General features: G+C 43.1%; 3 protein-coding genes across 3 annotated transcripts in view; all 3 read left to right on the top strand.

The window, feature by feature from the left end:
• The window catches only part of LOC122843333, a 705,002-nt gene that overhangs the window by 10,742 nt on the left and 666,990 nt on the right, over window positions 1-27,270 (top strand). The gene's annotated exons all lie outside the window — the stretch shown is intronic.
• Window positions 193-10,886, top strand: parp10 (poly(ADP-ribose) polymerase family member 10). The gene is made up of 11 exons (XM_044137992.1): window positions 193-307; window positions 1,967-2,142; window positions 3,674-3,916; window positions 4,073-4,303; window positions 4,856-5,868; window positions 5,953-6,165; window positions 7,093-7,219; window positions 7,291-8,289; window positions 9,669-9,802; window positions 9,877-10,051; window positions 10,145-10,886. The coding sequence occupies exons 2-11, from the start codon at window positions 1,968-1,970 to the stop codon at window positions 10,441-10,443; spliced, it is 3,609 nt and encodes a 1,202-aa protein (XP_043993927.1). The 5' UTR covers window positions 193-307; window position 1,967; the 3' UTR covers window positions 10,444-10,886.
• On the top strand, window positions 12,790-27,244 carry cpsf1 (cleavage and polyadenylation specific factor 1). Its single transcript, XM_044137991.1, has 38 exons — window positions 12,790-12,953; window positions 13,273-13,438; window positions 13,531-13,558; window positions 13,656-13,789; window positions 13,871-13,951; window positions 14,763-14,914; window positions 15,000-15,146; window positions 15,231-15,370; window positions 15,513-15,623; window positions 16,646-16,739; window positions 16,812-16,899; window positions 16,996-17,145; window positions 17,225-17,276; window positions 17,366-17,439; window positions 17,937-18,011; window positions 18,094-18,174; window positions 18,430-18,525; window positions 18,618-18,794; window positions 19,099-19,240; window positions 19,365-19,543; window positions 19,688-19,827; window positions 20,442-20,622; window positions 20,727-20,933; window positions 21,020-21,109; window positions 21,184-21,330; window positions 21,415-21,567; window positions 23,099-23,215; window positions 23,481-23,571; window positions 23,736-23,820; window positions 25,025-25,166; window positions 25,247-25,399; window positions 25,478-25,654; window positions 26,094-26,160; window positions 26,262-26,309; window positions 26,386-26,541; window positions 26,619-26,748; window positions 26,831-26,969; window positions 27,060-27,244. Exons 2-38 carry the CDS (start codon window positions 13,295-13,297, stop codon window positions 27,105-27,107), a joined length of 4,416 nt encoding a protein of 1,471 aa, XP_043993926.1. The 5' UTR covers window positions 12,790-12,953; window positions 13,273-13,294; the 3' UTR covers window positions 27,108-27,244.

Raw genomic sequence — 27,270 nt, 5'->3', positions numbered from 1 at the left:
TATGAACATGTAAAATTAACCTTTATGTCTTGTATTTTAAACTAAGACTTTTCTGGGTGTGAGGGGTGGGTGGGTAAATAGTCTTATAAATAAGCACCTTTAAATTAAGTCAAACTTCGTGAAGTTCATAGTTTTAGGGTAAGTTCATCCATTTATCAGAGCTTCAGGTCTGAACATCGCAGTTCAGAAACTGGCGGCGCTCCTATATTACGCAGCGCCGGACTGATGACGCCATCAGTTCAACAAGCAGCAAAACAAGGAAGCGCACCACTGTCCGAAGAAAGTCAATGTTTTCTTTGTAGCACAGGTAAGAAAGTCTCCAAAATGTTCGCTTAATCGCCTTTGGAAAATGACTTTGTCTTATTTTGTAGCCGTTTTATGAAAAAAAGTGCAACACGCAGTCTTTTATAGTGCCTTCAAGCTAGTTTGTAGAAGCTACAATAGCTCCAGCTTTCACTTTAAAGCTTGTAACACGACGCCGCTAAGCCATAATGTATGCACGTTTGGTAAACTACAATTTAAATTAAAAAGTGCGTCACTTTAGCGCTGTCAGCGGTGGCATATCAAGCTAATGTGGTAGTGTGGCATTTTGGCTCTGAAACAATGTTCCTGATAAGACTTCCTGTAAGTGTCAGGCTGAGTAACCTGCTGCAGTGTGTAGGCCCTGGCTGCTTTTATTACTGGCGGCCGGAAGGAAAACTAAAAGTAAAGAAGCGAAATATTTCAGATAAATGAAAACATCTTCCCAGTTACTTAACGTGTGGAGTAGAAAGTGCGGTGGAACATTTTCTGAAGGTTCTTAGCATTTTTAATCCCGTCTCATCATTCCATGATTGTAATCAGTGATGGTTAATACAGATATTTAATCCGTGACAATGTAAAGTATAATGTGAAACACAGGCAACATATGCGTCACACCAGATTTGAGCAAATTTTTCACTGTCAACCTGCAGTCAGTGTTCTGGTGGTTTGAACAGTAAGATATGTGCGAAAATCCAATCAGTTCAGTTATTAACAAGCAGTCACAATTATGTAGCATAAAAACATTTATTTACCCAAAAAACTCCTGTCACCTTCATAAACACATTTATTTAGTCACGACAGACTATAAAAAGTCTGTACATGAAATTAAGTCAGGCAAGATGTGATGTAGGATTAGAATATAATTACCTTTGAGGAGTAATTTTCTGCCAAATAAATTATGGAAAATCACCTTGTGTTTCCCTGGCACAATCATTACCTTTTTTGACTTAAGGCAATTTTCACGTTTTTAATTTTAAATATGTGGAATTAACATAAAATGTTTTCCTGGCTGGAGAGAAGGGGATGTACTTCTCCATGGCAACAGCATATTTTTTGATTATCCCACATTTTCATCTCCAGCCTCTTTCTATTTCACCATAACAATGTACTCAATCAGATCAATATCAAATGTGGGTATAAATAATATTGTCAAAGTCCATCCTTGTGGCCAAATATATTAATTTAAAAACGAAACTTAATGTGTGGCATCTTTCAACTGCAATTTTGCACACACGGATTTTGCGAAATGATTATTTGACGCATTTACAGCTGTGACCTTTAAAACAACGAGAAATGGAAATCATGATTACCGTTCAATAAGTGATAAATCAATTGTACGAGAACTGTTTAAGTGTGTCTAAAGTTTTAAAGAATAAAATCCAGGGTGTTTTTTTAGTTTGTTTAATGTAAGTGTTGGTTACCAGGACAACAGGTCTTAAAGCCTTCAACATGCTTAACCTTATGTCATTTTGGTGGTGAAGATAATTCTGAGAAATGCACCCAGAAACTTCAATGAAAATGAAGTTTATAAATGGGAAAAAATGAAATGAAAATGAAGTGCTTGTAACAACATGAACCTGTGTGTATCGATATACAATTCTGATGTCAAATATGCAGAAAGGAAACACTGTCAGTTTCTTTGTTTTTATTTTTTATTTTTTAGTATGTCTGGCAACAACCCAGAGTGCAGGACGGTGGAGGTGTTGGAGCTTCCTGAAAACGTAGACGAGGAGCTGCTCTCCCTCTACTTTGAGAACAAGCGTCGCTCTGGAGGAGGTCCGCTCGAGTCCGTGGAGATCAAGCAGAACCGCGCAGTGTTGTGTTTCGAAGATGCAGAAGGCAAGTAATGTTTCCTGGAAAACCTGCCTGAAATCGGAAAATGGCAACTGCACTAGAACTGTGTAAAAAAACAATAAAAAATTCTGTGCAAAATTCATGAACCACTCATTTAAATGTTCCTTTTCTTGTGCAATTTTACTTTGTTCTTGAAACACTTAATGACAGATCTTGATAGAAGATTTTCCAAATTAATATATATATTTTTTCCCCACCAGGGGGTCCTTTTTGTGGGCTCTAGTGTCCCTTTTATCATGGTAGGCTGACAAGAGAGGGGGAGGGAGAGGGGGAGGGAGAGGGGGGAAGACATGCGGCAAATGTCGTCAGGTCTGGGAATCGAACCCGCGACGGCTGTGTCGAGGACTGAGGGCCTCCAAATGTGGGGCGCGCTAACCTCTATGCCACCGGAGCACGCCCCAAATTAATATATTTTTATATTAATCAAATATAAATATTTTTTATATTTTCATATTATACAGTACAGACCAAAAGTTTGGACACGCCTTCTAATTGAGTTCAATTAGAAGGTGTGTCCAAACTTTTGGTCTGTACTGTACATTTTTATATTATATTTTTATGCTATATAAAAATTACTATATTTCTATATTAATCACTCTGCACCTTAAAAAGACACTAGGCAGCAGCTTTAGTTTTTACATAATGCAACCTTTGTGATGTAAAACCGAACGTGTGACGGTCATAATTGGATTCTCCAGAGGATTGGTCTTTTCCATTGGAATCCTCTTAATTAGAGCTGCACAAAACATTTATTTACAATAAATGTAAATTAATGAACTTAAAATTTTATGACAACATTTTGTGATGATGATAAAAGTGATGATTAAGAACCATTTACTTCTTTGCTGTCTTTTTAAAGAATAACTGTGACTCTAAGAGAAAGCGATTATATTAAATATAGATAGTATTCACGTCCGTGGATATTTTATTCTTTTTATTGCTTTACAAATGAAAAATTACGAGAAAAATGTCTTTGCAAGAATAAAAGACAAATAAACCTTTCAAAATCAAAGTGAAAACTGATTTCTACAGTTGGTTACTAAATAATGACAAATAAAAATTTGTAACATGGAATAAATAATTGGCTAAACATCCACCTGCTTTATAGAAAGACTATTTCAACAGAGGTCCAGTCAGTTGATGCCAGTAGTTTCACAATAGCTTTGTCATTATTCCTCTAATGTAAAAAAGCACACACACAATTTTGCAATTGCACGATGTATCAATTAAATAAGAAGCGCAAATAAAATCACACACCATAAGTCACTAAAAAGCATGCAGCGCCATTATCCTCCAACTACTTCCTGTTGTCGTCTTCTTCGTGGTTTGTGCCAGTGGCAACATCCAGTTGCTACTGTACTTGCAAAAATAAGTGGTTTTCTCTCTAATACGTTCATTAGCATTAAACATTAGCAGTCCAAGCGTCTAGAACCACTTGACTTTAAGCAGCGTCTACATTAGCTACTCATTTACTGTATGCTAATTTCTTTTCTTTCTGCTTTCATCCCGTCGACAGCTGCAGCCAGCGTTCTGTCAAAAAGGCATCACGTAGTGCTCAACTCTGAGCTAATCGTAAGGAAGCCTCCGTCGAAGGACCGGTGCAGGCTTCTGCTGCGGGGGGTCAGTCCCTACACCAGCACCGAGATGATAGAGCTCTATGTGGAAAACATGATGGACCTGAACATCACGGACTACACTCTGATCCCGTCTCCAGAAAAAGACTTCATCCTCATCCATCTCAGCCAGCCCTTGTCTAAAGGTCAAATGAGAGTATTTTACCTCTGTTCAGAGATGATGCATACAAATAACTAATCTGCAGCTGGCATTTTGTTTTGTTTTGTTTATTCATGGGTGACTAAATCTACTTTTGATTTTTTTTATTTTTATTTTTTATTATTGTTGTTGTTATTTTTAGATTTCCAGACTCTAAAGAACAGGATCTCCAAGAGAAACCTGGATGGGTCAGAGGTGACTCTGGAACAGATTGAGCAAACGGACTCAGTGTTGTTGGAGAACATGCACCCGGGTACCTCACCAGATCTGCTCAGGTTGTACTTTGAGAGCGAGCGGGGCGGGAACCAGCGGGTGAAGGAGGTCACCATGCTCTCTGAGGGAACGGCCAAGGTGACCTTTGCATATTACGAGTGTAAGTTGGACGCTGCGTCACCTTCTGATGACTAGATTTTTTTTCTCACAAAACTATTCTGTCAGGCAACAGATTGAATTGTGTGATAACTAGCTGGTATAATATCCTAGCTAGCTACCTAGCCATGGTTGGCTTTACAGCTAATTATCTATCTAGCAGGGGTAAATTTAGCCAGTTTCACTCTTACCTGCTTGACAGCTAGCTGGCTGTATGGTTAGCGGGGGTAAAGTTAGCTAGCTTTTTTTTTTTTTGAAAGCTCATCATGGGTCAGTAGAAATGTCTCAAAAGTTGACTGGATGATATTCGTCATGACCATTGGCTGACTTCTGTTACCAACCCATACGATTTAATTATTTATGATTTCATTTTGTACATTTCTTTCGCAACGCAGGTCTTAAATTCCATTCTTAATGTTGTTTAAAATTGTCTTAAATTTGAGTTTGTAAGACATGCAGAAACCTCGAATGAGATGGGAGAAAGTGAAGAGACTAAAGTGGAATGAGTAGCTCTGTAACTCGATGTATAAATGTAATTACTGTGTTCTCTCATCAGCTGTGGACCTCGTCCTACGTCTTCAACACAAAGTGAATGACACCGAACTCGTAGTGAAGGCCTGCTTTGACTTCCTTCAACCTGCGACACAAGACTCTGTAACTGAGAGCCTGGATGTCACAGACACCGACTCGGTGGAAGTGGAGAATGTGGAGATGCAGACCCATTCGCTCCCAGTCGACTCAGAGCCGTCGCCCCCTGCTGGGACGCCACAGAGCAGTCAGGAGCCACCTGCTGCCAGCGTGGTGGAAGTGGAGGAGGCACTCATGGAGGATCAAACTGTGAAAATAGAAACGCACTCGTGCCATATCCCCGTCACAGACCGAATAAAACTTGCTTGGTATCAAAAGAACAGCATTCAACTGGATGTGCAAACGGCTCATCCGAGTTTTAGCCTCCAAATCAAAGACGACGGCGTTCACGTTTCAGGACCGAACAAACTGGAACTAGAGCAGATAAAACACTCGGTCTCGCGCTTTTTCGGGAGCATAGCAGAGTCTCGTTTTACCGTGGGTCGGGAGGTGGCTCTGTTCCTCGAGAGAGAAGACGTGAAGAACCATTTACTACAAGCGTTGACTCAAAGGCGACTGCCCGCTTTGTTTGTCGTGTCCGATTCGACCGTGTCCGTAACCTCCCTGAGCCAAAAGGTCGCCGACCAGGCGAGTGTCTTTTTAAAATCCCAGGTGTGTGAGTTCAGCGTTCCTCTGGAGTCGGAGCAGGAGGCGCTGCTGTGCTGCAAGGAGTGGTCCGACTTCCTGCAAACACTGGGCTTCACATCGACGAAGTCGTCGCAGCACCCCGGCAGTATAGACGTCCTGACCCTGAAAGGCATGGAGAACGACAAGCAGGCTGCCATTGTGCAGTTTCTGACCACACCCATAGAAAGGGAGGCGCTCCTCACCATGGAGCCTGGCATGCTCAAGTACGTCCAGATTCACTGTCACCAGCTGCTGGCCGACATGGATCAGGTCTCCATTTTTCCACTGGAGGGTGAAGAGAACTGTGGGCTAAAGGTGCGTTGGGGAGCAAGAATGTTAGTACATTAGAAAAAAAAAGAAGGTTTCATATTTCATTTCCGTTTTTGACGAATTCGCCAGATCCACGGTCAAGTGGTTGCGTGCCAAATGGCGGAGGAGGTCCTGCAGGGCGTGGTGTCGTCAATCTGCACCAGAATCATCACTGTGAACGTCCCGGGCGTGGTTCGCTTTTTGGAGGAGAAGGAGTGCAGGAGCATTCTGAACGAGATGGAGACGAAGTTTCAGGTGTTCATCAGCCTGAAGTACGTCCCCTGGGAGCCGCTGCCACACCAGGTAACGCCATGAAGCCAAAACGTTTTGAACTGTCGTGCTTTTCAAGTTATGCAGCTCCAAGCTTCCCCCCCTCAGCTGGCTGGTTCTACTGGTTCTCATCCATTCTAACGAGCCTGCTGTCTTTTCTTTTTTTTTTTTTTTTTCACATTACAGCCTGAGGCAACATCTTCCAGCATACAGAATGAAGAGGCTGCTCAGTTTTCTGAAGGAGTCTCACCTTCAGCTTAGTGTGTTGTTTTTTTGTTTTTTTTTCAGTGCAAATTAGAAACTTTGAAACTTCGCCTCTTTTAACTTGAGTTGAATATTGACTATTTTTTTAAATACCACAAACTGGGGCTGGGAAGTCAATTGATTTTATTGATTAATTTAAATTTTAGGTTTTTGAAGACAATTCTTTTTTAAATTTGGATATTTTTTTCCCCCCACCAGTGGACTCCTTGGCTTTACATGGTTCAGAGTGAAGTCAACCCTTTGATGGAATATTTCTTTTCTTGATAACAAGAATAAAATTGTAAAAACTCAATCATTTGACAGTAAAGTCACAGTAATACAATAATAAAATCATATCACCAGTTTAAGCAAGTTCTAATTCAGAAGTTTGTAATAATCCAGAGGTCTTGAATAATTTCACTTTATTCAAGATTTCACTTTGAATGAATGCCAACATACACACGTGGTGCAGCCTTGACAGTCCTGTTTTTGTGCCATAAATCAAAGTGAGGCTGACTGAACATGGAAATCACAACCAAGATGTTCAGACCCAAAACAGCAGTTTCTACTCTGGCTTTTTTAATAGCTTCACATTGACTCTGATGTGACTGTATCCAATTCATACAGTCGGATTATTCCATAGATATCCAGACTGAATCAAATTCTACTAAGGAAGACGAAGGAGAAAATGAACTGATGTTTCCCTTTATGTTGCAGGACATTTTTGAAAGTGCATGGAAGATGTTGTCTCAGAAAAACATTCAGAAGGGGTGTGTGAACGGCTCTGCCCCGGAGCTGAAGGCAGACTCAATGCAGACAGACTCTAATGGAGCCACAAACACAGGTACTAGCTTCCTTCCTCAAAAGCTCATTTCTTTCACCACGGTGTCACTGAATCCGTCGACCTCCTTTCAGGTCTTCTGGAGGAGGCCAAGAGAATCGTCTCAACCGTCGATAAACGCCAGGAAGACGGGATGCCCTCTCCAGACCAGTTCGATGACATGGACAGTTTAGATCTGTACTCCGCCGAGGAACCGAGCGCGCTAGCGGATCAGGACTCTGATGTGACAGACGTCCAAAGCCCCCAGCCTTTATCTGATCAAAATGTGCCGAGTGCGTTTCTGCCTCAGGGAGCTCTAGGCAGCAGCCTGGAGGAGGAGGCCCAGCTCTCTTTAGCCATCCAGTACTCTATGGAGGTGAACCAGTGGTCCCTGCAGGACGAAGAGGAACAGCTTAAAAAAGCCTTGGAGCTCTCCAAGAAAGTGATTCAAGAAGAACACTCCAATAGTACTTCAGGCAACAGCCAGCAGGTAGCTCGGCAGCAGAGCGCAGATCTGTCCTTCGAGAACGCGCTGAAGGCGGCCAACACCCTTCAGCTCCACGTGTTTGCCGGGTACAGCTGCGACCTAATTCGGGTCGACATCGCTTTCAACAAGAAGGTGAACCAGAGGCAGGTCGAGGAGAAGGTGGAGCACAGGACCGTCAAAAACATGACAGATTTCCACGCAAAGTGTTTGGAGGTGATCAAGCGGAAGCACGCGGTGGACGTTCAGGTTCAGGGAACCATCATTGCCGTTTCTGGGTTTAAGGATTACGTGACCGCAGCGATTACTGACGTGAAGCTGCTGCTGGAGAACATCTCTAACGCCGTATCGGACAAAGAAATCCTGAAGACTGTTCAGTGGGTTCATCACAACCCGACCACCTCCAAGGCAAAAGCTTACTCTACGGACGCTATAGTATTTATTGAGAACGCCTGGAGGATGAAGCTTAAGAAAGTTGACATTTTGTTCAACAATCAACCCCACATTATCAACTTTGAGAAGATGCAGGAATATAACATCGCTTCTGGGAAGTCGGTGAAAATTTCCAGGAAGCTGCTGGAGTTGGGGGACGTGACCCAGGATGTACCAGGTAGCTGTGTGCTCTTGCTGCGGTGTCAGGACAAGTCAACACCCGAAACATAAATATAACATTTCTCTGAGTCAAGAGAGATTAGAGAGTTGCCCTTTTAAACTGGTATTAGCATTTTATATTGGTGATTAGCTAAGTTAGCATAGTTAGCATTACTAAAACAGCAGTTTTAGTCTGTGTAACCCCAATAAAATATGGTAATAATGATATAATACCTGCCTTTAATATCTCCCTGTCAAGTTCAGAGGACCCCAACATACTTCACATTTTATTCAGTCATTCGCACACATACATTCAGACACTGATGCCAAACTACTGCATTGTAGCTGCAGCTGGCCTGGGGTAGTCTGACCCAAGCAAAACTTCCCACCTGCCTCATTTCTTCTGAATGTCTTGCTCTTTCTCGCTGTCCTGCTGCCTGAATGTACTGCAGACATCTTGTCGACGTGTCATAGTAAAGACAGTTTTCTTTTGTGGACCCTCGGTATTCACGGGGTTTAGGGTTCAGAGCCTCCTGTGAATAGCTGACATCCATGAATACTTGACACCCCCTCCGAGTGCTTATGGTTGTCTAATCGTTCAAACACCAAATATACCTTAATATGCATTAATATAACAGCCATCTTGGCACTACCACAGAAGCTTATATCTACAGTCTTCCTGGTCTCTGCTCAGTGCTAAGGAAAATAAAGAATAATCCTGGATTGGCTGGATACATCAGTATCAAATTGTGATTACGTTCCACTGAAATGGCTGCGAATACTGAATAGACAGGATCCACTGTAGCTGCATGTTCTTCTCCTGATTTCATTTTTAAACACCTTACAGAAACTGAAAAAGGGTACGTTGTCTTCCACACTCCATAGTGTTGTCTATACTGAAGAGGGTTATCAGCACGGTCTCTTAACTCTTGACTGTTCTCAGTTTAGTGATTGGAAAACAGTGGGATGTTTTTATGTCTCTCTCTATTCAAAACAGTTTATTGGTAGATGGATTGACTTGCATGTTATGGGCTTTTTTTTAAATAATTCTGGATTGATGTTGGGGATTTGAAATCTGTTCCTTTGAGAAAATAAGTTTTAAAAAAAATACTTTGCATTCAAAAAAATATAAAAATGTTGTTAAAGTGAGTGATGAAAGGAAGACTGGTACTGCTACTTGAACAAAGTGACGAAACAACGTAACTAAAGCAGTTTAAGTAATCTAATAAAAACACAGACGTATAATTACTTTAATAGCTTTTATTTTATCTGCTATATTGCTGACGGTAACACCCATGTGGTTGTCCTTGCCTGCCTTTTGTCAGTTTTTCCAGCTTTTTGTCCTTGATGCAAAGTGATGACGGTGATTGATTATCATCCTAAATCTTTTTGTAACAGAGGAGGAATATTCTCTCCTGTCCCACCTGCCCGACGCAACCAAAATCGACGAAGAGTCCGAGGAGTTCCAGGAGGTGGTGAAGAATTTCTACAGCACCATACAGGAGTACCACAGCAAAATCCGAATCATACAGGTGACGAAGACGACACCTTGTGGCAAATTTATATGACGTTTCTGGAATAAAGAGGTTGATTTTTGGTCGTCCAGGTGGAAAAACTCATGAACCGACTGCTGTACAATCAGTACAAGCTGAAGAAGGCGAGCGTACTGCAGCACTCCACTCAGCCGGTAGTCGAACGGGTTCTGTACCACGGGACGAGTGAGGGGAGCGTGAAGGAGATCTGCGTTCATGGGTTTAACAGAAGCTTCTGCGGGAAGAACGGTAACATTTCAAACCTTTCTGGCGATGCATGTCTGTTCCTGAAGTTTCGCACATGTCGTGTATTTTTATCGTCTTCTCTTCCCCCCCGCACAGCCACGGTTTACGGTCAGGGAGTGTACTTCGCCGTCAACTCGGCTCTGTCCGTCCAGGATCAGTACTCGCCCCCGAACGCCGACGGATACAAGTTTATATTCGCCTCCAAGGTTCTAACCGGAGACTTCACCAAAGGCTGCCACTCGATGAAGACCGCACCGCTGAAGGAGACGGGAAATATTCCCCTCCGATACGACAGCGTGACCGACGACATCACCAAGCCCACCATGTTCGTCATCTTCAACGACACGCAGGCGTTCCCAGAATACCTCATCACGTGCCAGAGAATCTACCGCTGAGCAGAGGGGGTTTTTGTTGACCATGATTTCAGAAGCGCATTTTAATGTTTAAACAGCCTTAGTTTTGGAGGTGAACAGCTTAATCAGTGACAATCAACCCTTTATCAAGTCTGAAACCCGTTTTGTTTTTGCCTTCACTGTTTCAGCGATGTTTGATTTAAAAAGAAAAAAAAAAACAAGTCGCTGAAACTGAAAGACTTGTAGTAATGCAATACTGGACATGTCCCCTCTGCACACTGTGGCTTATTATTGTCTGATCTTTAATGCAACCTTGCACTTATTTCAGTCCGTTTCTATGGGAACTGTTCAACTGACAATGCCGACATAGCTCACCTGAGGAAACGGGTTTCCTTAAAGCAGGGTCATTCATTACTCGCATTTTGTGCTACGAGCATGAAAGTAAAACAATGACTGTTCTGAAAATAAATGAACCCAAACTGAAATCCAAGAAAGAACTTGCTTCTCTTTGTAGGAGGTCCATTTGGGGGGAAATGGGCTCAATTGGTGCAGGTGTTTGAGTGTCTTAAAATACTACTTTTTAAGTAATTTGCTCTTCTTTTTTTTATCTGTTTTTGCAGCTCTGAGCACAATTCTACTGAGCATAAAGAAAATCCAAAAGTTGAGATGGCAATGTTAACCGAATGGCTGAAAGTTTAAGGCCAAGCACAGTCAGGATGAATCTTTGTCATAAAGACACTCGTTTTTGCTTTTCAGCAGTTTTACGGGATGGATTCTGTTCTGTTTTAACTTTCTGAGCTCTTGCATCTTTCACCTGCGATCTGAAAGATCTTGATTTTAATACAACAAAGTCCGTCGAGCTGTGCTTTTTTTAAATTGTTTTTTTTATTTTTTATTTTTTTGTGAAATTAGCAGTACCGTGAATCTTCCTGTTGGCCACTTTGCAGTTCTGACTGTAGCACTGTCTGCATGATTATTACAATGTGCAAAGTGCCTGTTTAAGGTTTTTAACTGTTCTTGATGAATGCCCTGACTGCTGATTTTTTTTATTTTATTTTATTTTACATCGGATTTTCAGTTGTACTTTTAAAATATTCAAGTGAAGATTTTTTTTTTGTCCCTGTAGAGCTCTTGATTTTTAATAAAAATCTTAAAATTGGAATCTACTGAGGACTTTTTTTCAGCGCTGTTTGACTTTTCTTGAGCATCTCATTTGCAAAGGAAGTCTTAAATAATTGAAGATGCTAAGTTTTCATACAGTAATAGTTATAAACTAGTGTCTAATAAAGTGTAAAAAACTATATTAGAACGTAGAACGTTTTGTGCATACATGTGGAAATCTAGGAAAAGACATCCAGCTTTTGTTTTACGTCAGAATGATCACAAATATTTCTAATGTCACAATCATGAGAGAATGTCAGATATTTATGCTCTTATGTCAGAGATTTAGATACAGAATCATTGCTTTAACCCTCCCACGGTTGCAGTCGAAGCACAGGAATACTGAGGCAGATTTCACGGTCAGACAATGATGGGGGGTATCAGGTCAGTCCATCAGTTCCCGAAACTATAAAAAATCCCCACTAAAAGCTCATGAGTGGTTATTGCAACCCTGCCGGGGCTCCAAACAGGGTAAAAAGCCTCCACTTGGTCCACTTGATCCCGCAGTGTAGCAGCATTATCATGCCAAAATCTACACAATTTTGCCATAGTTATGTTCAGTATATTTGGAGGAAAAAGGAGGACATGTAAACCTGGGAACATCATTTATCTTTTTTTACAACAAAAAAATAAATAAAAATAATTTATTTCAATTAATTTGGATTTAAAGAAACATGTAACCAAAAACAATCAGCTCAAAGGCATAGCTAATTAATGTTTAAATATTTTTCTTTGAAGAAATTCTTAAACATTTTTGGTTGTACACTTAGAAATATTGGACCAGTATAGCTTGATTTTCACCAAAGCTGGAGGGGAAAAAGGTGAAGATCATATTCACAAATCCACCTTCGTGAATATGATGTTAGATGAACTGCCAATCATCTGTAATCGTGGCTAGATTATTATTTTTTTGTTATGTCATTATTCAGAAAACGAAGGAACAGAACACAGGATATTAAGAAGTATGTTAGGGCTGCAGGGTTCTATTGTACGTACATTGGTACAAAAGTAAGAAAGCAGATATTACCGATGACAAATAAAAAATGCTCAATAATCTACAACATTCATATGTGTTTATAGCTTTTTTGCTTGTTCTCTTGAAAATAGTGTAAATTGTGGCTAGATGTCAGATCTCGGACTTGTTACAGATCTGTAACATTTTACAGTTTAACTCTAAAATGTTAAACTGTAGGGGGCAGCAGCACCACTGCGTGCCTTTGCTTTCTTCGCCGAACAAGAACTCTGGGAGCAACACAACAAAGCTAACTGCCAGGTTACCTGGCAATTAGCAGGAGCGCTGACAGTCATTTTTACACAGAAATATGACTCATTGAATGTATATTAAAAGGCAGTTAATAAAGCGTCAAGCTTAGATAACTTATCGGATATAGGTATGTTAATAAGTTCAATTCAGAATTTCTTAGATAACCTGGACGTAGGGCTGAACATGCTAGCTACTGAGCTACACGAGCATGATGCTAGCTGAACCGGCTGAAGATGTTACTTGCTTTATTTGTGTTACAGACATACTAAGCGTGTAATTATATTAAAAAATGACCAATAACCCATTATCTACTCTTTCAACTTCCTTGCACGCGCTCCTGATGTAGCTCATTGTCTGGCTGTAAATATGCTAAGAGAAGAACAATTTAAATCGAACAGCGGGAAAAGGGCTGCAGAGTCGTTGACACATTTGCTGTCTCCTGTCAGATGCTGAAGGGAACCTCTCAGGATGTATGCCGTGTACAGACAGGCCCACACCCCCACCGCTGTGGAGTTTTCCGTCTACTGCAACTTTATATCCAGTAAGGAGAAAAACCTGGTCATCGCCGGAACGTCGCAGCTTTTCGTCTACAGGATCATCCATGATGTGGAGGTAGCTGTCAGCTCGACCTGTTTGTGAATGTCTATTGAAAGGGGTTGTTCTATGTCTTTACTTTTTCTTTTCTGTGTGTGTGATTATTGCAGAGCACGTCCAAGACTGACAAGCCATCCGGTACGTCCGCGCGTCTGACACTCAACAATACAGGTTTTATGAATGGATAGCAGTAATTACAGAAAATAAGTACAATGACTTTCTGAATGTGTTGCAGATGCTAAAACTCGTAAGGAGAAGCTGGAGCAGGTGGCATCCTTTTCCCTCTTCGGCAACATCATGTCCATGGCCAGCGTGCAGCTAATAGGTGCCAACAAAGATGCGCTCCTTCTCAGTTTTAAAGATGCAAAGGTATCCACTGTCTAAGCTAGTGAGGCTCAAACAAACTGTGAGCAGCTCGGTTTCAGTGGTGTGTGCATGTTCTCTTTCCAGCTGGCTGTAGTGGAGTACGACCCCGGGACTCATGACCTCAAAACTCTCTCACTGCATTTCTTTGAGGAGCCAGAACTGAGAGTAAGCACAACACCTCGCCTAAATCCACAGTTTGTCACAGAGCAACAATAAATATCAGTGTATTTTAATGGGATTTAGACCAACATAGATTTCCTTTTGCAGAGACTCACAGCTCAGGTGGGAAAAGCTGTTGAGTGGACAACTTTTAGTTTAAGACTTTGATACAGAGCAAAATGGTGTGCCCAAACAATTTAAAGTGAAGAATATTTCATTGCATTTTCCACAAATATCAACATCCCATAGAAGAAAACATACCCATCCACTTGATTGCATATAGGTTGCGTATTTCTTTATTTTATCATCTAAAAACAGAAATGACATCATGGCTTTTACACCATCATTTCATTTGGCAGATACATTTGGTAGATAAATTAAAAGCCATCTTTTTTTCAAAATATCATGTAACATTTGCAAGCAAGTTTTTCTTAGCTGGACTGAGTCCAAAATGGCTCCTTTAATTATAAAGGTGTCAGAATAGGACAGAGTCTGTGGATAGACTTTGCCAGTAGCTGATATTGACATGTGCTAACCATCCAGTCTTGAAGAACTTAAGCTATTTTAGAAGACAATTAAGTCTCTACATATACAAAGCTGGTAGACATACCCCTCTATAGCCTTGCAGCTGAAATTGTGTTGGAAGGTGATTCTACAAAGTATTGACTCAAGGAGGATGAAGCCATACTTTCAGAAAGAAATGAAAACTGTGCACAATTTTCTCACCAGTTTGTGGTTGGTTGGTCTCGTAAATTGCCAGTTGTACACAAGGTGATGGGTTTTATGTTCATTTCGTCCCGTTGGTTTGCCTTTTCAGGACGGCTTTGTGCAGAACGTCCACATCCCGATTGTCCGCGTCGACCCAGAGAACCGCTGCGCCGTCATGCTCGTCTACGGCACCAAGCTGGTGGTGCTACCGTTCCGGAAGGACACGCTCACCGACGAGCAGGAGAACGGAGTAGGAGAAGGGTAGGACTGAACTTCCAGCAGAATTCCCCCTCCACGTCAACGGTTGTTCTCATTGGTTGGAATTGGTTGTGCGAACCGTCTGCAGACCCAAATCCAGCTTCCTGCCCAGTTACATCATCGACGTTCGCGAGCTAGACGAGAAGCTGCTCAACATTGTCGACATGAAGTTCCTTCACGGTTACTACGAGCCGACGCTGCTCATTCTGTATGAGCCCAACCAGACGTGGCCGGGGTGAGTCGGCGCTGTGACTCCTGGACGTGTTTAGAATCTGTTTCTGCGCAGCGTTCACTTCCTGTGATGTGATCCCTCTCCCAGGCGCGTGGCTGTTCGTCAGGACACGTGCAGCATTGTGGCCATCTCCCTCAACATCATGCAGAAGGTCCATCCTGTCATCTGGTCTCTTAGCAACCTGCCCTTTGACTGCACACAAGTCATGGCTGTTCCCAAACCCATCGGTGAGCCTTTTCTTTTCACTCGGCTAACAGTTTGTTGTGAAGATCATTACCTTTGTGGGTGTAGGATCTGAATTAACACGTGGATGTTGTCGGTAAAGTTATTGTCGCCTCTCTGTGTTCTGATCCTGTCACATCTTCTTAGGTGGTGTGGTTGTGTTTGCTGTGAATTCACTGCTGTATCTGAACCAGAGCGTCCCACCTTACGGAGTCTCACTGAATTCTCTCACCAATGGGACCACATCCTTCCCTCTACGTGAGCAAAATCAACCAAGCCGGCAATGTAGTCTTGTAAAATATGGAATACTTTTAAATGGGGGGGAAACAAAAACAACAAGAGTGGAAAAAAAATAAAAAATTCTACTCTCTGTTATGCTTTCTAGAAAATAAATATAGTAATTAAAAAAAGTTTGAAATAAGTTGAGTACTGATGGACGAAGTTAATGACATCTTCTAGCTAACCTGCTACATCAAGCTGGAAGGTTGAGATTTTAGCCATTAGCATCTCTCTTATGGAAAACCTTGAAATACTCTCACACACACACACACACACACACACACACACACACACACAAGTAACTTAAGATGTAGTAGCGGCACCGCTAAGTAAAAACTTAGTTGCCTTATCCCTAAAGCAGTAATCATAAGCATTGGTTCTGCTAATGCTAAAGCACTACACCAACACAGTGTTTAGCAACAATACGTTATCTAACAGAAGCTAATTCTAAATTGTTAACCAACATGATAGTTAGCAGAAGCTAAAGCGCTACGCCAATAAGTTATTTAACAGAGCCTAATTCTGTTAAATGAAGCTAAATACAACAATTGAATTCAACAATTGAATTTAGCTTCAATTATTGAACTGAAGTTAAATTGTTCAATTCAACAATTGAATATTTGGGACTCAGTTGTTCAATCGTTGACTTCATAGTGTTTTCTTTATAACTTAATAATTTTCTGTTTATGTTATCTTGTCAGCTGAAATTCCTCCTCCTCGTTTTCTTCTTTCTGTAGCTGCAGGCGGGTTAAAATCCCTTTAACTGAGCCGGAGAAACAAAGACATATTTCTTATAACTTCTCATCTATAATCCTTGTATCAACCATTGACTCAAAGATCACTGTAATGTTCTCTCTAGGTATTTTTGCATGGAAGTATAGATTTTTTTTCCAAAATCAATTGAAAACCTGAATAATTTTAGCTTTAACATGAGTAGTATAAGTAAATCTACCTTAATATATTCAGTGATGGTCTCTAAACAATGTGTTCGTTACTCACAGGTGTCCAAGAAGAAGTAAAGATCGCCCTGGACTGTTCTCAGTCTGACTTTATCGCCTATGACAAGATGGTGATCTCACTGAGAGGAGGGGAAATGTGAGTTCCCGTAGACGTCTTTAGAAAGTACGCCACTTTCTAAAGACTTCACCGACTGTGGTCTCGTTGCAGCTACGTGTTGACGCTCATAACGGACGGCATGCGAAGCGTGAGGGCTTTCCACTTTGACAAAGCAGCAGCCAGCGTCCTCACGACATGCGTAGGTTCTCCGGTTTAAATGCTTAGCAGCGCTGGTTCTCTTCCGCTCTTTCTGAAAGAAAAGGTTCGGCGTCACTGCGTTCTTTCCCCCGCTCAGATGGTTACCATGGAGCCCGGCTACCTCTTTCTCGGCTCCCGCCTCGGAAACTCGCTGCTGCTGAAGTACACGGAGAAGCTGCAGGAGACGCCGGCGGAGGACGGCAAAGACAAGCAGGACAAAGAGATGGAGAAAGAGGCAGAAAAGCAGGCGAGTAAGGCTTCTGTGATACACCACCACTTCACAGCTTCCATCCTGACTTTAACACTTGGCTGCTGATGACTTCCAGGAGGAACCACCAATCAAAAAGAAGCGTGTGGAGTCTTCCGCCAACTGGACAGGTAAAGCCACTGTCGCCTCATGTGACGTCGTAGCACTGCGCACTGTACGAGCTGATCAGCTCTACGGCTGACGTCTTTGCGGTTTTCAGATGAAGTGGATGAGATCGAGGTGTACGGAAGTGAGGCCCAGTCAGGCACCCAGCTGGCCACCTACTCGTTTGAGGTGAAAAGCAAACTTTTTTTTTTTTGTTTCAGTCGATGCAGATTTAAACAAGATAAAAGATGGGATATTTTTTGGCCGTGCTGTGGCGGCGTAGAGGGGATAGCGCGACCCACATTTGGAGGCCTTCAGTCCTCGACGCAGCGGTCGCGGGTTCGATTCCCGGACCCGGCCGACGTTTGCCGCATGTCTTCCCCTCTTTCCTGTCAGCCTACTTTCAAATAAGGGACACTAGAGCCCACAAAAGACCCCCTGGTGGGAAACAAAAAAAGATGGGATATTTTTTTTAATTAAATTGTTCTTTTAAGTTATTAAAACAAAACAACACCTAATTATTGCAAAAGCAAGGCAAACATGTGGAAGAAGATTACTAATCAGCATGATTTCAATTTGCAAAACGATAGAAAAGGCAGAAGGAAGTGCAAAATAGAACCACCTGAAAAGTCACTTTCTGTTTAAGTTGGACCGTTTACAGGGAACATGTGTGTATTTTCCCGCAGGTGTGTGATAGCATCCTCAACATCGGGCCTTGTGCGAATGCCTCCATGGGCGAGCCTGCCTTCCTGTCGGAGGAGGTAAACTCACACTTCCTAATCCTTACGTCAAACTTCGTACTCAGGCTTCTTCGTAATTGACTCTATTTTTTTTCCCCTACAGTTTCAGAGTAACCCTGAACCTGACCTGGAGGTCGTCGTGTGCTCCGGTTACGGTAAAAACGGCGCGCTGTCCGTCCTCCAGGTAAAACCCTTTGTCTCCGCGTCACGGCATCGTCGTCGTGTACCAGGCTAGCGTTGCCGCGCCGTCCTAAGACCTGCGGTGGCGAGGGCCGTCTGCCGCAGGTCCTGCAACGGTGCTAAAGGGAAGTCTGGGTTTACCAGGGCTGCCTCAGAGATCCATGGAGTAGCCTGTAAACACCCCAGATACAGCATCCGTCTGCTGTTTGTTAAACCTGCTTCAATCGTCCCTTTCCTTTTGTTTCCGTTCTCTCCGTAGAGGAGCATTCGACCTCAGGTGGTCACTACTTTTGAGCTGCCAGGCTGTCAAGACATGTGGACTGTTGTCTCAAGTGAGGTCAAGGAAGACAAGAAAGTAGGAGTCGTTTCAGAAGGGACCGAGGTTTTCTGCCATGTTACATTCAGGGTTGTCCTCACTTTTCCTTGCCGCATTGTGTCGATTTCCAGACCTCAAAAAGCGATGAGTCAGAGGACGGAGGAAAGGCCGAAGGAAAAGAGGAGGGTGAAGAGGTCGAGAAGGACAAAGAGGAGCCGGAGAAAGAGGAGGAGAAGACGGAGCCTCCCATGGAGGACGATGCCAAAAAACACGGCTTCCTCATCCTGAGTAGAGAGGATTCCACCATGGTAGGAACGCAGACAAACACTTCTTTTGTACAGACAAACCAATAAAGCGGAGGCGCCTTTTTCAAGTTATGTTCGGTTCTACTTCTTTGAGATAATTTTCAAGCAATATGTTGTCACCTTCCTGCCATAATGGCTTATGCCACTATTTTAGGAAAGTGACAATATATAACTTGAAAATGCTCTCAAAACAACAATATTATCGTTTATCACAATAATTGCTGGGACGATTTATCATCCAGCAGAACTTGTTTTTGAGACAAGCCCAGTAATCAGGTGGTATCTGACCTCCAATGCTTGCTTGTAGATCCTTCAAACGGGTCAAGAAATCATGGAGCTGGACACCAGCGGGTTTGCCACTCAAGGCCCGACGGTGTTTGCTGGAAACATCGGCGACGACCAGTACATCATCCAGGTCTCACCCATGGGCCTTCGGCTTCTGGAAGGAGGTAAAATCTCCACGTGTAAAGACTCCAGTCGTGAATGGCAGATCTTAACAAACTTCGGACCTTAATCCTTCCAGTAAAAAGGTTTTTCTCCTGCTTACTGGTTTCCGACCTACTTTGCTTTCAGTGAAACAGCTCCACTTCATCCCAGTGGACCTGGGCTCCCCCATCGTGCATTGCTCCGTGGCGGACCCCTACGTGGTCATCATGACGGCCGAGGGCGTGGTCACCATGTTTGTGCTGAAGAGCGACACCTACATGGGGAAAACCCACCGACTGGCCCTGCAGAAACCTCAGATTTCCACCGTGAGTGAAGCATTCTCTCTTTTCAGAAGGTTATAGCTTAGAAGTATCAGATTTTTAAAAGTTGCATCAGAATTGCAGACTTCTTCTAGAGCCCTAAAAGCCCTATAACGCTGTCATATCGAAATGTCTGTTTCTATTCCAAAGCAATCCCGCGTGATCGCACTGTGCGCGTACCGAGATGTCAGCGGCATGTTCACCACAGAAAACAAAACGAGCTCCTCCACCAAAGAAGACTTCATCACCAGGAGTCATTCAGAGACAGAGACGGTTTACCAGGACCTCAGGTAGAAACTCCCATCACTCAACACTCCTGGTTTAACAGGCTGTCTGCACATCCTTAAAAAGTCTCTACAGGTTTTAAAGTCATCTATATATACCATTATTGGGACATGTCAGAACCAGCAACTAGCTAGCTAGCTGGTTAGTTATTTTACATCCGTTGTGGGAATGTGCAAATCGCCAGTTGGCTGGACGATATTTTTCTTCACCATTGGCTCGCTTCTGTTGCCAACCCATACAATTTATTTATTTGCATTATTTTTTGCATATTTGTCATGTTACAGGTCTTAATTTAAATTTAGAATGGTCTTTAAAAGTCTTAAATTTGAAGTGTTGAAGCCCCATAGAAATCCTGAGCAGCTTTTTTTTTTTTTTTTACATCCATCATGGGTAAATGCCAATTTGTTGCCAGTTGGCTGGACGATGTTCGACTTCGCCATTGGCCCACTTCTATTCCCAGCAATAAATACGATGTATTTATTTGCGTTTTTCTTTCTTCTCGCTACATTTCTGTCATGCTGAATGTCTTAAATTCCATTCACAGTGGCCTTAAAAAGTCTTAAATGTAAGTCAGCCAAACCTGCAGAAGCCCTGTTCAATATCATTCGTGTTTGCGCAGCAACACTGTGGATGATGAGGAGGAAATGCTGTACGGAGAGTCCGGCACCAACGCTGCACCTGCTAAAGAGGAAATGAGCCGCGGCTCCGGCGGATCCGCACCTGGTACTAGTGATGGAACCCCAAGCAAAACAGAGCCATCCCACTGGTCTGTGATCATCAGGGACAACGGCGTGATGGAGGTATGCTGGTTTTCTTCCAGTTGACTGAGGGAAAGGATATTCCAGAATGCTTCAGGCATGTAGGTCTGACCTTTTTGACCCTTCTGTGGTCTTTCCAAAAACAGATTTTCCAGCTACCAGACTGGCGTTTGGTCTTCTTGGTAAAGAACTTCCCAGTAGGGCAGAGAGTACTGGTGGACAGTTCCTCCGGCCAATCGGCTACTCAGGGAGACGGTAAAAAGGAGGAAGTGGCTCGACAGGGAGAGTTCCCACTGATCAAAGAAGTCGCTTTGGTTTCACTGGGCAACAATCGCAGCAGACCATACTTGCTGGCGAGTTCCTAACTTTGATAGCACTCCATTTTTAATTTCTAGACTAAAAGAATAACTTCAGCCTCCTTCGATTTTTGGTTTTTTAGGTCTACGTGGAGAACGAGCTTCTGATTTATGAGGCGTTCCCATACGACCAGCAGCAACCACAAAACAACCTGAAAGTTCGCTTCAAAAAAGTACGAGCTACACGCAGCGACCATGTTGTCTCTGTAGAAGTCAGCGTTAACAGCGACTGTGTCCGTCTGAGCAGGTTCACCACAACATCAACTTCCGAGAAAAGAAATCCAAGCTGAAGAAAGACAAGAAGACGGAGAGCGGCGGTACGGAGGAGAACCTGGCGGTGAAAAGTCGCATTTCTAGGTTTAGATACTTCGAGGACATCTCCGGTTATTCGGGGGTAGGAGTCGGATACGTGAAGAATATTTAGGAACCTCACTTCATGGTGTGAAGACTTAACTTTTCGCCATCCTGGTTGGGACAGGTTTTCATCTGCGGCCCGTCTCCCCACTGGATGCTCGTCACCTCACGAGGAGCACTGAGGCTCCATCCCATGAGTATCGACGGACCCATCGAGTCCTTCTCTCCCTTCCACAACATCAACTGTCCGAAAGGTTTCCTGTACTTCAACAAGCAGGTAAAGAGATTACACTTTAATTCAGCTAAATCTCAAAGGCTAATCGGTCAGTTTATTTACCTATGAAATCTAAATGTATGTTCTGTTTGTTATTTGGGTAACTTTGTATTGAATCTAGCAGAATTGTAAGATGTCAGATAAAAAGCATCTTATTTTGAAGCATTATATACTTTGCATAATGTCTTTATTTCAAATGAAACATACAGGAACAAAGTAAAACATGGATAGTAGAGGACAAGATGTAAACATTAATGCAATACCTCAGGGCGTTGTTGAACATGTAAACTGTCAAAATTAAATTGGTGTATGAGGACAGGCCTTTCAAGGGCAGATGTAATTTGAATTGAAGTTAGCACTTTAGCATTAGCTTCAGCTAAATACCTTCTTGATTTAGCATTTTACCATTAGCTTTGACTAACTACAGTGGTGGTGTTGGTCTTTAGGTTTAGCCTCTGCTAATTTCAATTGGGATTTTGCACTTTAGCATTTCTTCTTCTAAATATTATGTATTTAGCATTAGCTAATGCTAAATACTATATTGGTGTACTATGTTAGCAGAAGCTAATGCTAAAGCTCTATACCAACACAGTAGTTAGCATAAGCTTTGGCTAAATAAATATGTTGGTATAGTGTTTTAGCAATAGCTTCCACTAAATACTGTGGTGGTGTAGCGTTTTAGCATTAGTGGCTGCTAAATATTATGACCTTGCGGTGCTTTCCACCAAATGCTATCTTGGTGTTCTGCATTAGTTTTTGCTAGATATGTGTTGGTGTAGCACTTTAGCATTAGCTTCAGTTAAATACCATGTTGGTGTAGTCGTGCTTTAGTGTCAGTGGAAGTTATTAATGTTTATTATTATTATTAGTGCTTTCGGGCTAGCATAACTAACGTTTAAGTTAGCGGTGCTCACCGCTGAACAAATGGTATTTGACAGTCCTGGTACTGGTGATCCAGCACCATGCAGTTCATGATTTACTTTAGCTTTGATGGTTCCTGAACATTCTCAGAAACGTTCCTTCAAATAGTTGAAATGGAGTGTTTCAGCAGGAAAATGATCCCAAATAAATCCTGCTTTTAGTAAAAATGTCACATTGAAAAAACATGTTTAAAATGTGTGTATTTTACATGGCAGTTCTGATAGAAACAGTTTATAGCACAAATGAATATGAAAACGTAGTTTGGAGTGAATAAAACTGGCTAACAGAATAAACTCCACTTCAGCACTATTAAAATTTGAAGAAATGTACATCAAAGCCAGGACTGTTCCAGGAAACCAACCAGTTTTTATTCTGCTGAGATGAGGAGTAAGAAATGCCAGCAGCTTATTGATTCTGACATGAGTGTGTGATTTAACCAGTTATAGCTGGTGTGTGTGTGTGTATCTTGCAGCCTGTGGTTGTGCATGTTAAGAGAAAATCCAATGTAAATTCCAACTTGTGCATTTAATTATGTACTTTTACCAATGAAAAGTTGTCGGTTTTCCAACCGTTCTGCGTTCAAACGCATCACGTTCCTCCGTTTCTCCCACAGGGCGAGCTGAGGATCAGCGTCCTCCCCACCTACCTCTCCTACGACGCCCCCTGGCCCGTCAGGAAGATCCCCCTGAGGTGCACGGTGCATTATGTCTCCTACCACGTGGAAAGCAAGGTAAGGCTCCTCAGCGTCGAGCGAATTCAGCTCATAAAACCCTCCCCGGTCTTTCACGCCTCCGCCTCGGTAACACGAGGCAGGATAAAAACCACGCGAGGCGAGCCGCTTCGAAAAGTTCGACATGAAAGGCTTCTGGCCTTGAAGTTTTCTTAAAGCAAAAAGGGAGGAAGAAGGAAAAAAAATCAATGCGAGCGACTCTGAAGGGATTATTCTTTGATGCTACAGTTTTCTTTTTTTCTTCTTCCCTTCTGTTGGATTTCAGGTGTACGCTGTGTGCACAAGTGTGAAAGAGCTGTGCACTCGCATCCCCAGAATGACGGGAGAGGAGAAGGAGTTTGAAACCATAGAGAGAGGTCGGAGAAAACACACACTTTCTGTTGGTTTAGTCATCCAGTGAGCTTTAAAGCTTTAAGCTCGTGTGAGCTGGTGTTAAAAACAGAGGAGGAACGTCTGGAATGTTGGGTAGAAATCAGCGTGTTGATGCGTCTCCTGCCGTTTCTCCTCATCCTCTCTGCAGACGAGCGCCATATTAACCCTCAGCAGGAGAAGTTCTCCATCCAGCTCATCTCTCCTGTTAGCTGGGAGACCATTCCCAACACAAGGTAAAAACATCTCCGCAGCATCTGCTTCAGCCAGGCAGAGGACAATTAATTCAGTCTCACTTGGTTGCTTGTCTTTATTTCAGTCAGGGCAGCTGGAACCAGGAAGTAGTTTATTCTGGTCTCGGCTCGTTTAGAAACTCTGCCAACAGTAATTAAAACCGTGACTGCTTCACCTCAAGGTTAATGAAGTTCCATTGATTTGCTGTGCATTCACACTCTCCTGTGCAAAAAGGAGGTGAAGTCACACATTTATTTCTCCAGAATTTTTTCCTTAGAAATTTTTTATTGTTGTTTGTTTGCTAAGTGACTGAACTTGTCACCTGTAGGTCATGTTGGCCCTAAACAATTCTCCTACGCTCTAGACACAAATCCATCTCGTGATAAAACATCTGAGACTTTTAAAGCAGAATGAAAGATTGGAGTGGTTTTGAATTACTTTTGCTTAATGATTTCTTCCTCTTTTTTTTTTTAACATCTGTAACGATGTTCACAGGTAAAGCAGAAATACAAAACAAAGTCGCCGCTTTTCCCAGCTCTTGATGGTTAGGCAGTCATTTGAATCAGCTGCTCTGGAATAGAGGTACATCTAAAACATGCAGAGCAGGGGGGGCCTGAGGAGTGGAATTGAGAAGCGCTGAGTTAGCCAAAGAGGCAGATGTGCAATCTGCCACAGATGGTGCAGTTCATTAGTTACGGACAGTTGGAGTTGTGTATTCTGATGGCTGTAAGGATAAACAACCAAAACTACATCCTGGCTCAGCTGCTCTCATGCCCAGCCAGGGCGTAGTGAAGGAGGTGACTGTTACAGATCGGGATGCTCTGTGCCAGCCTCCAGCAGAGCCTCTTAAAGACTGTATTGACGTCCAGGGTTCTTCTTCCAGCTAGCAATGCGAATGAAATTATAATCCTGTGTCTGTTCCTTAACCGTATGCTTTATGTTTTTGACAACTACTACACCATATTAATGTTTACACTGCAGTATGCGATATAGTACAGTAGCTGGATGATGGAAGACCTTCAACAGCACAATGGCCTGTCTGACACAGGGACTATGGTTGATCCTAGTCAGATCGCCGTCCCAGATGTCCGGCCCCATCTCCTCTGAACTTATTCTCAAAAAAACCAGCATTAAAATTCATCTTTGAGATACGACATTCAGAATTGAAAGGCATTCCGATCACTTTTACCTTCTCATCTCCTCCAGGATCGACCTGGAGGAGTGGGAGCATGTGACCTGCATGAAGACGGTGGCCTTGAGGAGTCAGGAGACGGTGTCGGGACTGAAAGGCTACATCGCAGCGGGAACCTGCGTGATGCAGGGGGAGGAGGTCACCTGCAGGGGCAGGGTGAGCGGGTCAGACCTCTGCAGGCTCAACTTTGATGCCGCATGGCTTTTGTTTCTCTCACAGCGTCTGTTTGTGTCCAGATCCTGATCCTGGATGTGATAGAGGTGGTCCCAGAGCCAGGCCAGCCCCTCACCAAGAACAAGTTTAAAATGCTATATGAGAAGGAGCAGAAGGGACCGGTGACGGCCCTGTGCCACTGCCATGGGTACCTGGTGTCAGCCATTGGCCAAAAGGTCACAAAGACACACAGAGAAGCAAGAACTGTAGAGTTTCAAACAGCTGGGTGACAATGACGTCCGTGTTCCCTGTAGATCTTCCTGTGGGTCCTGAAGGACAACGACCTGACAGGCATGGCCTTCATCGACACGCAGCTCTACATCCACCAGATGATCAGCATCAAGAACTTCATCCTGGCAGCGGATCTGATGAAGAGCATCTCTCTGCTGCGCTACCAGGAGGAGAGCAAGACGCTGTCGCTCGTCAGCAGGGTGAGCCGAGACTCTTCCTCACAGCTCCGCTGAATAAAGACACAAAGACGACGGGTTCCAGAGCTGTATGTCTGTCCTTTGGACCTGCTGTGATGTTTGAACTTCAAAGCCTTGTGTAGAATTTTCTAAATTCCTCATCAACTTTTCTTTTTCTACTTCCGAGTATGATTGAGAACCCTGGATCTTCAGATCTGAAATAACATACAATTCAGAGATGAGAAATGTGTCGGGACTCTGCTTTGGCAAACCAGACAAAGATCTAAGGGCTTTGTAGAGAACATTATTTAGTAGAGGGTCTGCAGCTCAACCTGATGAAGTAAAGCCTGAGTCTGTCTGCTTGGAGAGTTCGGCTTCAGTGGAACTGTTGGGATCAGCTGGAACAGTAGAGAATGATTCTGTTGCTTTGTTAAATTGAACCCGTTTCATTTTGTCTGAACAGGACGCGAAGCCTTTAGAAGTCTACAGCATTGAATTCATGGTGGATAACAACCAGCTTGGATTCCTGGGTAAAATTCCTTACGACATTTAGATAACAGAACCCTCAAATGTTCCGTGTTGCAGACCTTTGATTTTTTTATTAATTTTTTTCTCTTCCCCGTTTTTACAGTGTCTGATCGAGACAAGAACCTGTTCGTGTACATGTATTTGCCTGAAGGTGGGTCGGTGCAGTCTGATCTGAAACGCCAGCACCTGGGTGAATAAAAGCGTTAAGTTGTGCCGTGTGTTCGCAGCCAAAGAAAGCTTCGGAGGAATGCGCCTGCTGAGGCGAGCCGACTTCAACGCCGGCGCGCACGTCAACACGTTGTGGCGGATGCCGTGTCGCGGATCGCTGGACCCCGGCAGCAAGAAGGCCCTCACCTGGGACAACAAGCAGATCTCGTGGTTCGGTAAGACTCAAATCATGCTGCAAGGTTTTTGTATCTCACCTGCTCTTTTGCTGACATGAAAACATCGGTTCCTGCAGCGACGCTGGACGGAGGGATCGGCCTGCTGCTCCCCATGCCGGAGAAGACATACCGCCGCCTGCTGATGTTGCAGAACGCCCTCAATACTTTGCTGCCTCATCATGCCGGTCTCAACCCAAAAGCCTTCAGGTTTGTTTTTCTTGTAATCTTTAGCGTTCTATAACAAAAAGGTTTCAGCACACGTCACTTTCCTTGTCCTGCCGTTGTTTAGAATGATGCACTGCGACAGACGGAGTCTTCAGAACGCCGTGCGGAACGTCCTGGACGGAGAGCTCCTCAGCAAGTACGTGTACCTCAGCACCATGGAGCGCAGCGAGCTGGCCAAGAAGATCGGCACCACGCAGGACATCGTGAGTGCGCCCGACTTCTGATCGCTTCTCCTCAAACGGGAGGTTTTTCTGTCTTTTTGTTTCACGTGTTCATTTCGTCTCTTTCTGCAGATCATGGACGATCTTCTGGAAATCGACCGAGTAACCGCTCATTTCTGAGCGTTCTCACATTCCCGTCGGTTCCTAAATGCTTGCCGTGTCCTCGGTGCGGACGCCATCTTTTGTGTTTTTTTTTTTGTTATTCAGAAGTCCATCTTGTTTTCTTAGAATATTTTGTATTAAAAAAAAGGAGAAGATAACATTTTGTTTGAGTCGTTCTCAT

Source organism: Gambusia affinis, linkage group LG14 (assembly GCF_019740435.1).
Source record: "Gambusia affinis linkage group LG14, SWU_Gaff_1.0, whole genome shotgun sequence".
Classification (NCBI taxonomy): Eukaryota; Metazoa; Chordata; class Actinopteri; order Cyprinodontiformes; family Poeciliidae; genus Gambusia; species Gambusia affinis.
Note: the sequence above shows the minus strand (reverse complement) of the source record. Positions and strands in the feature narration are given on the sequence as shown.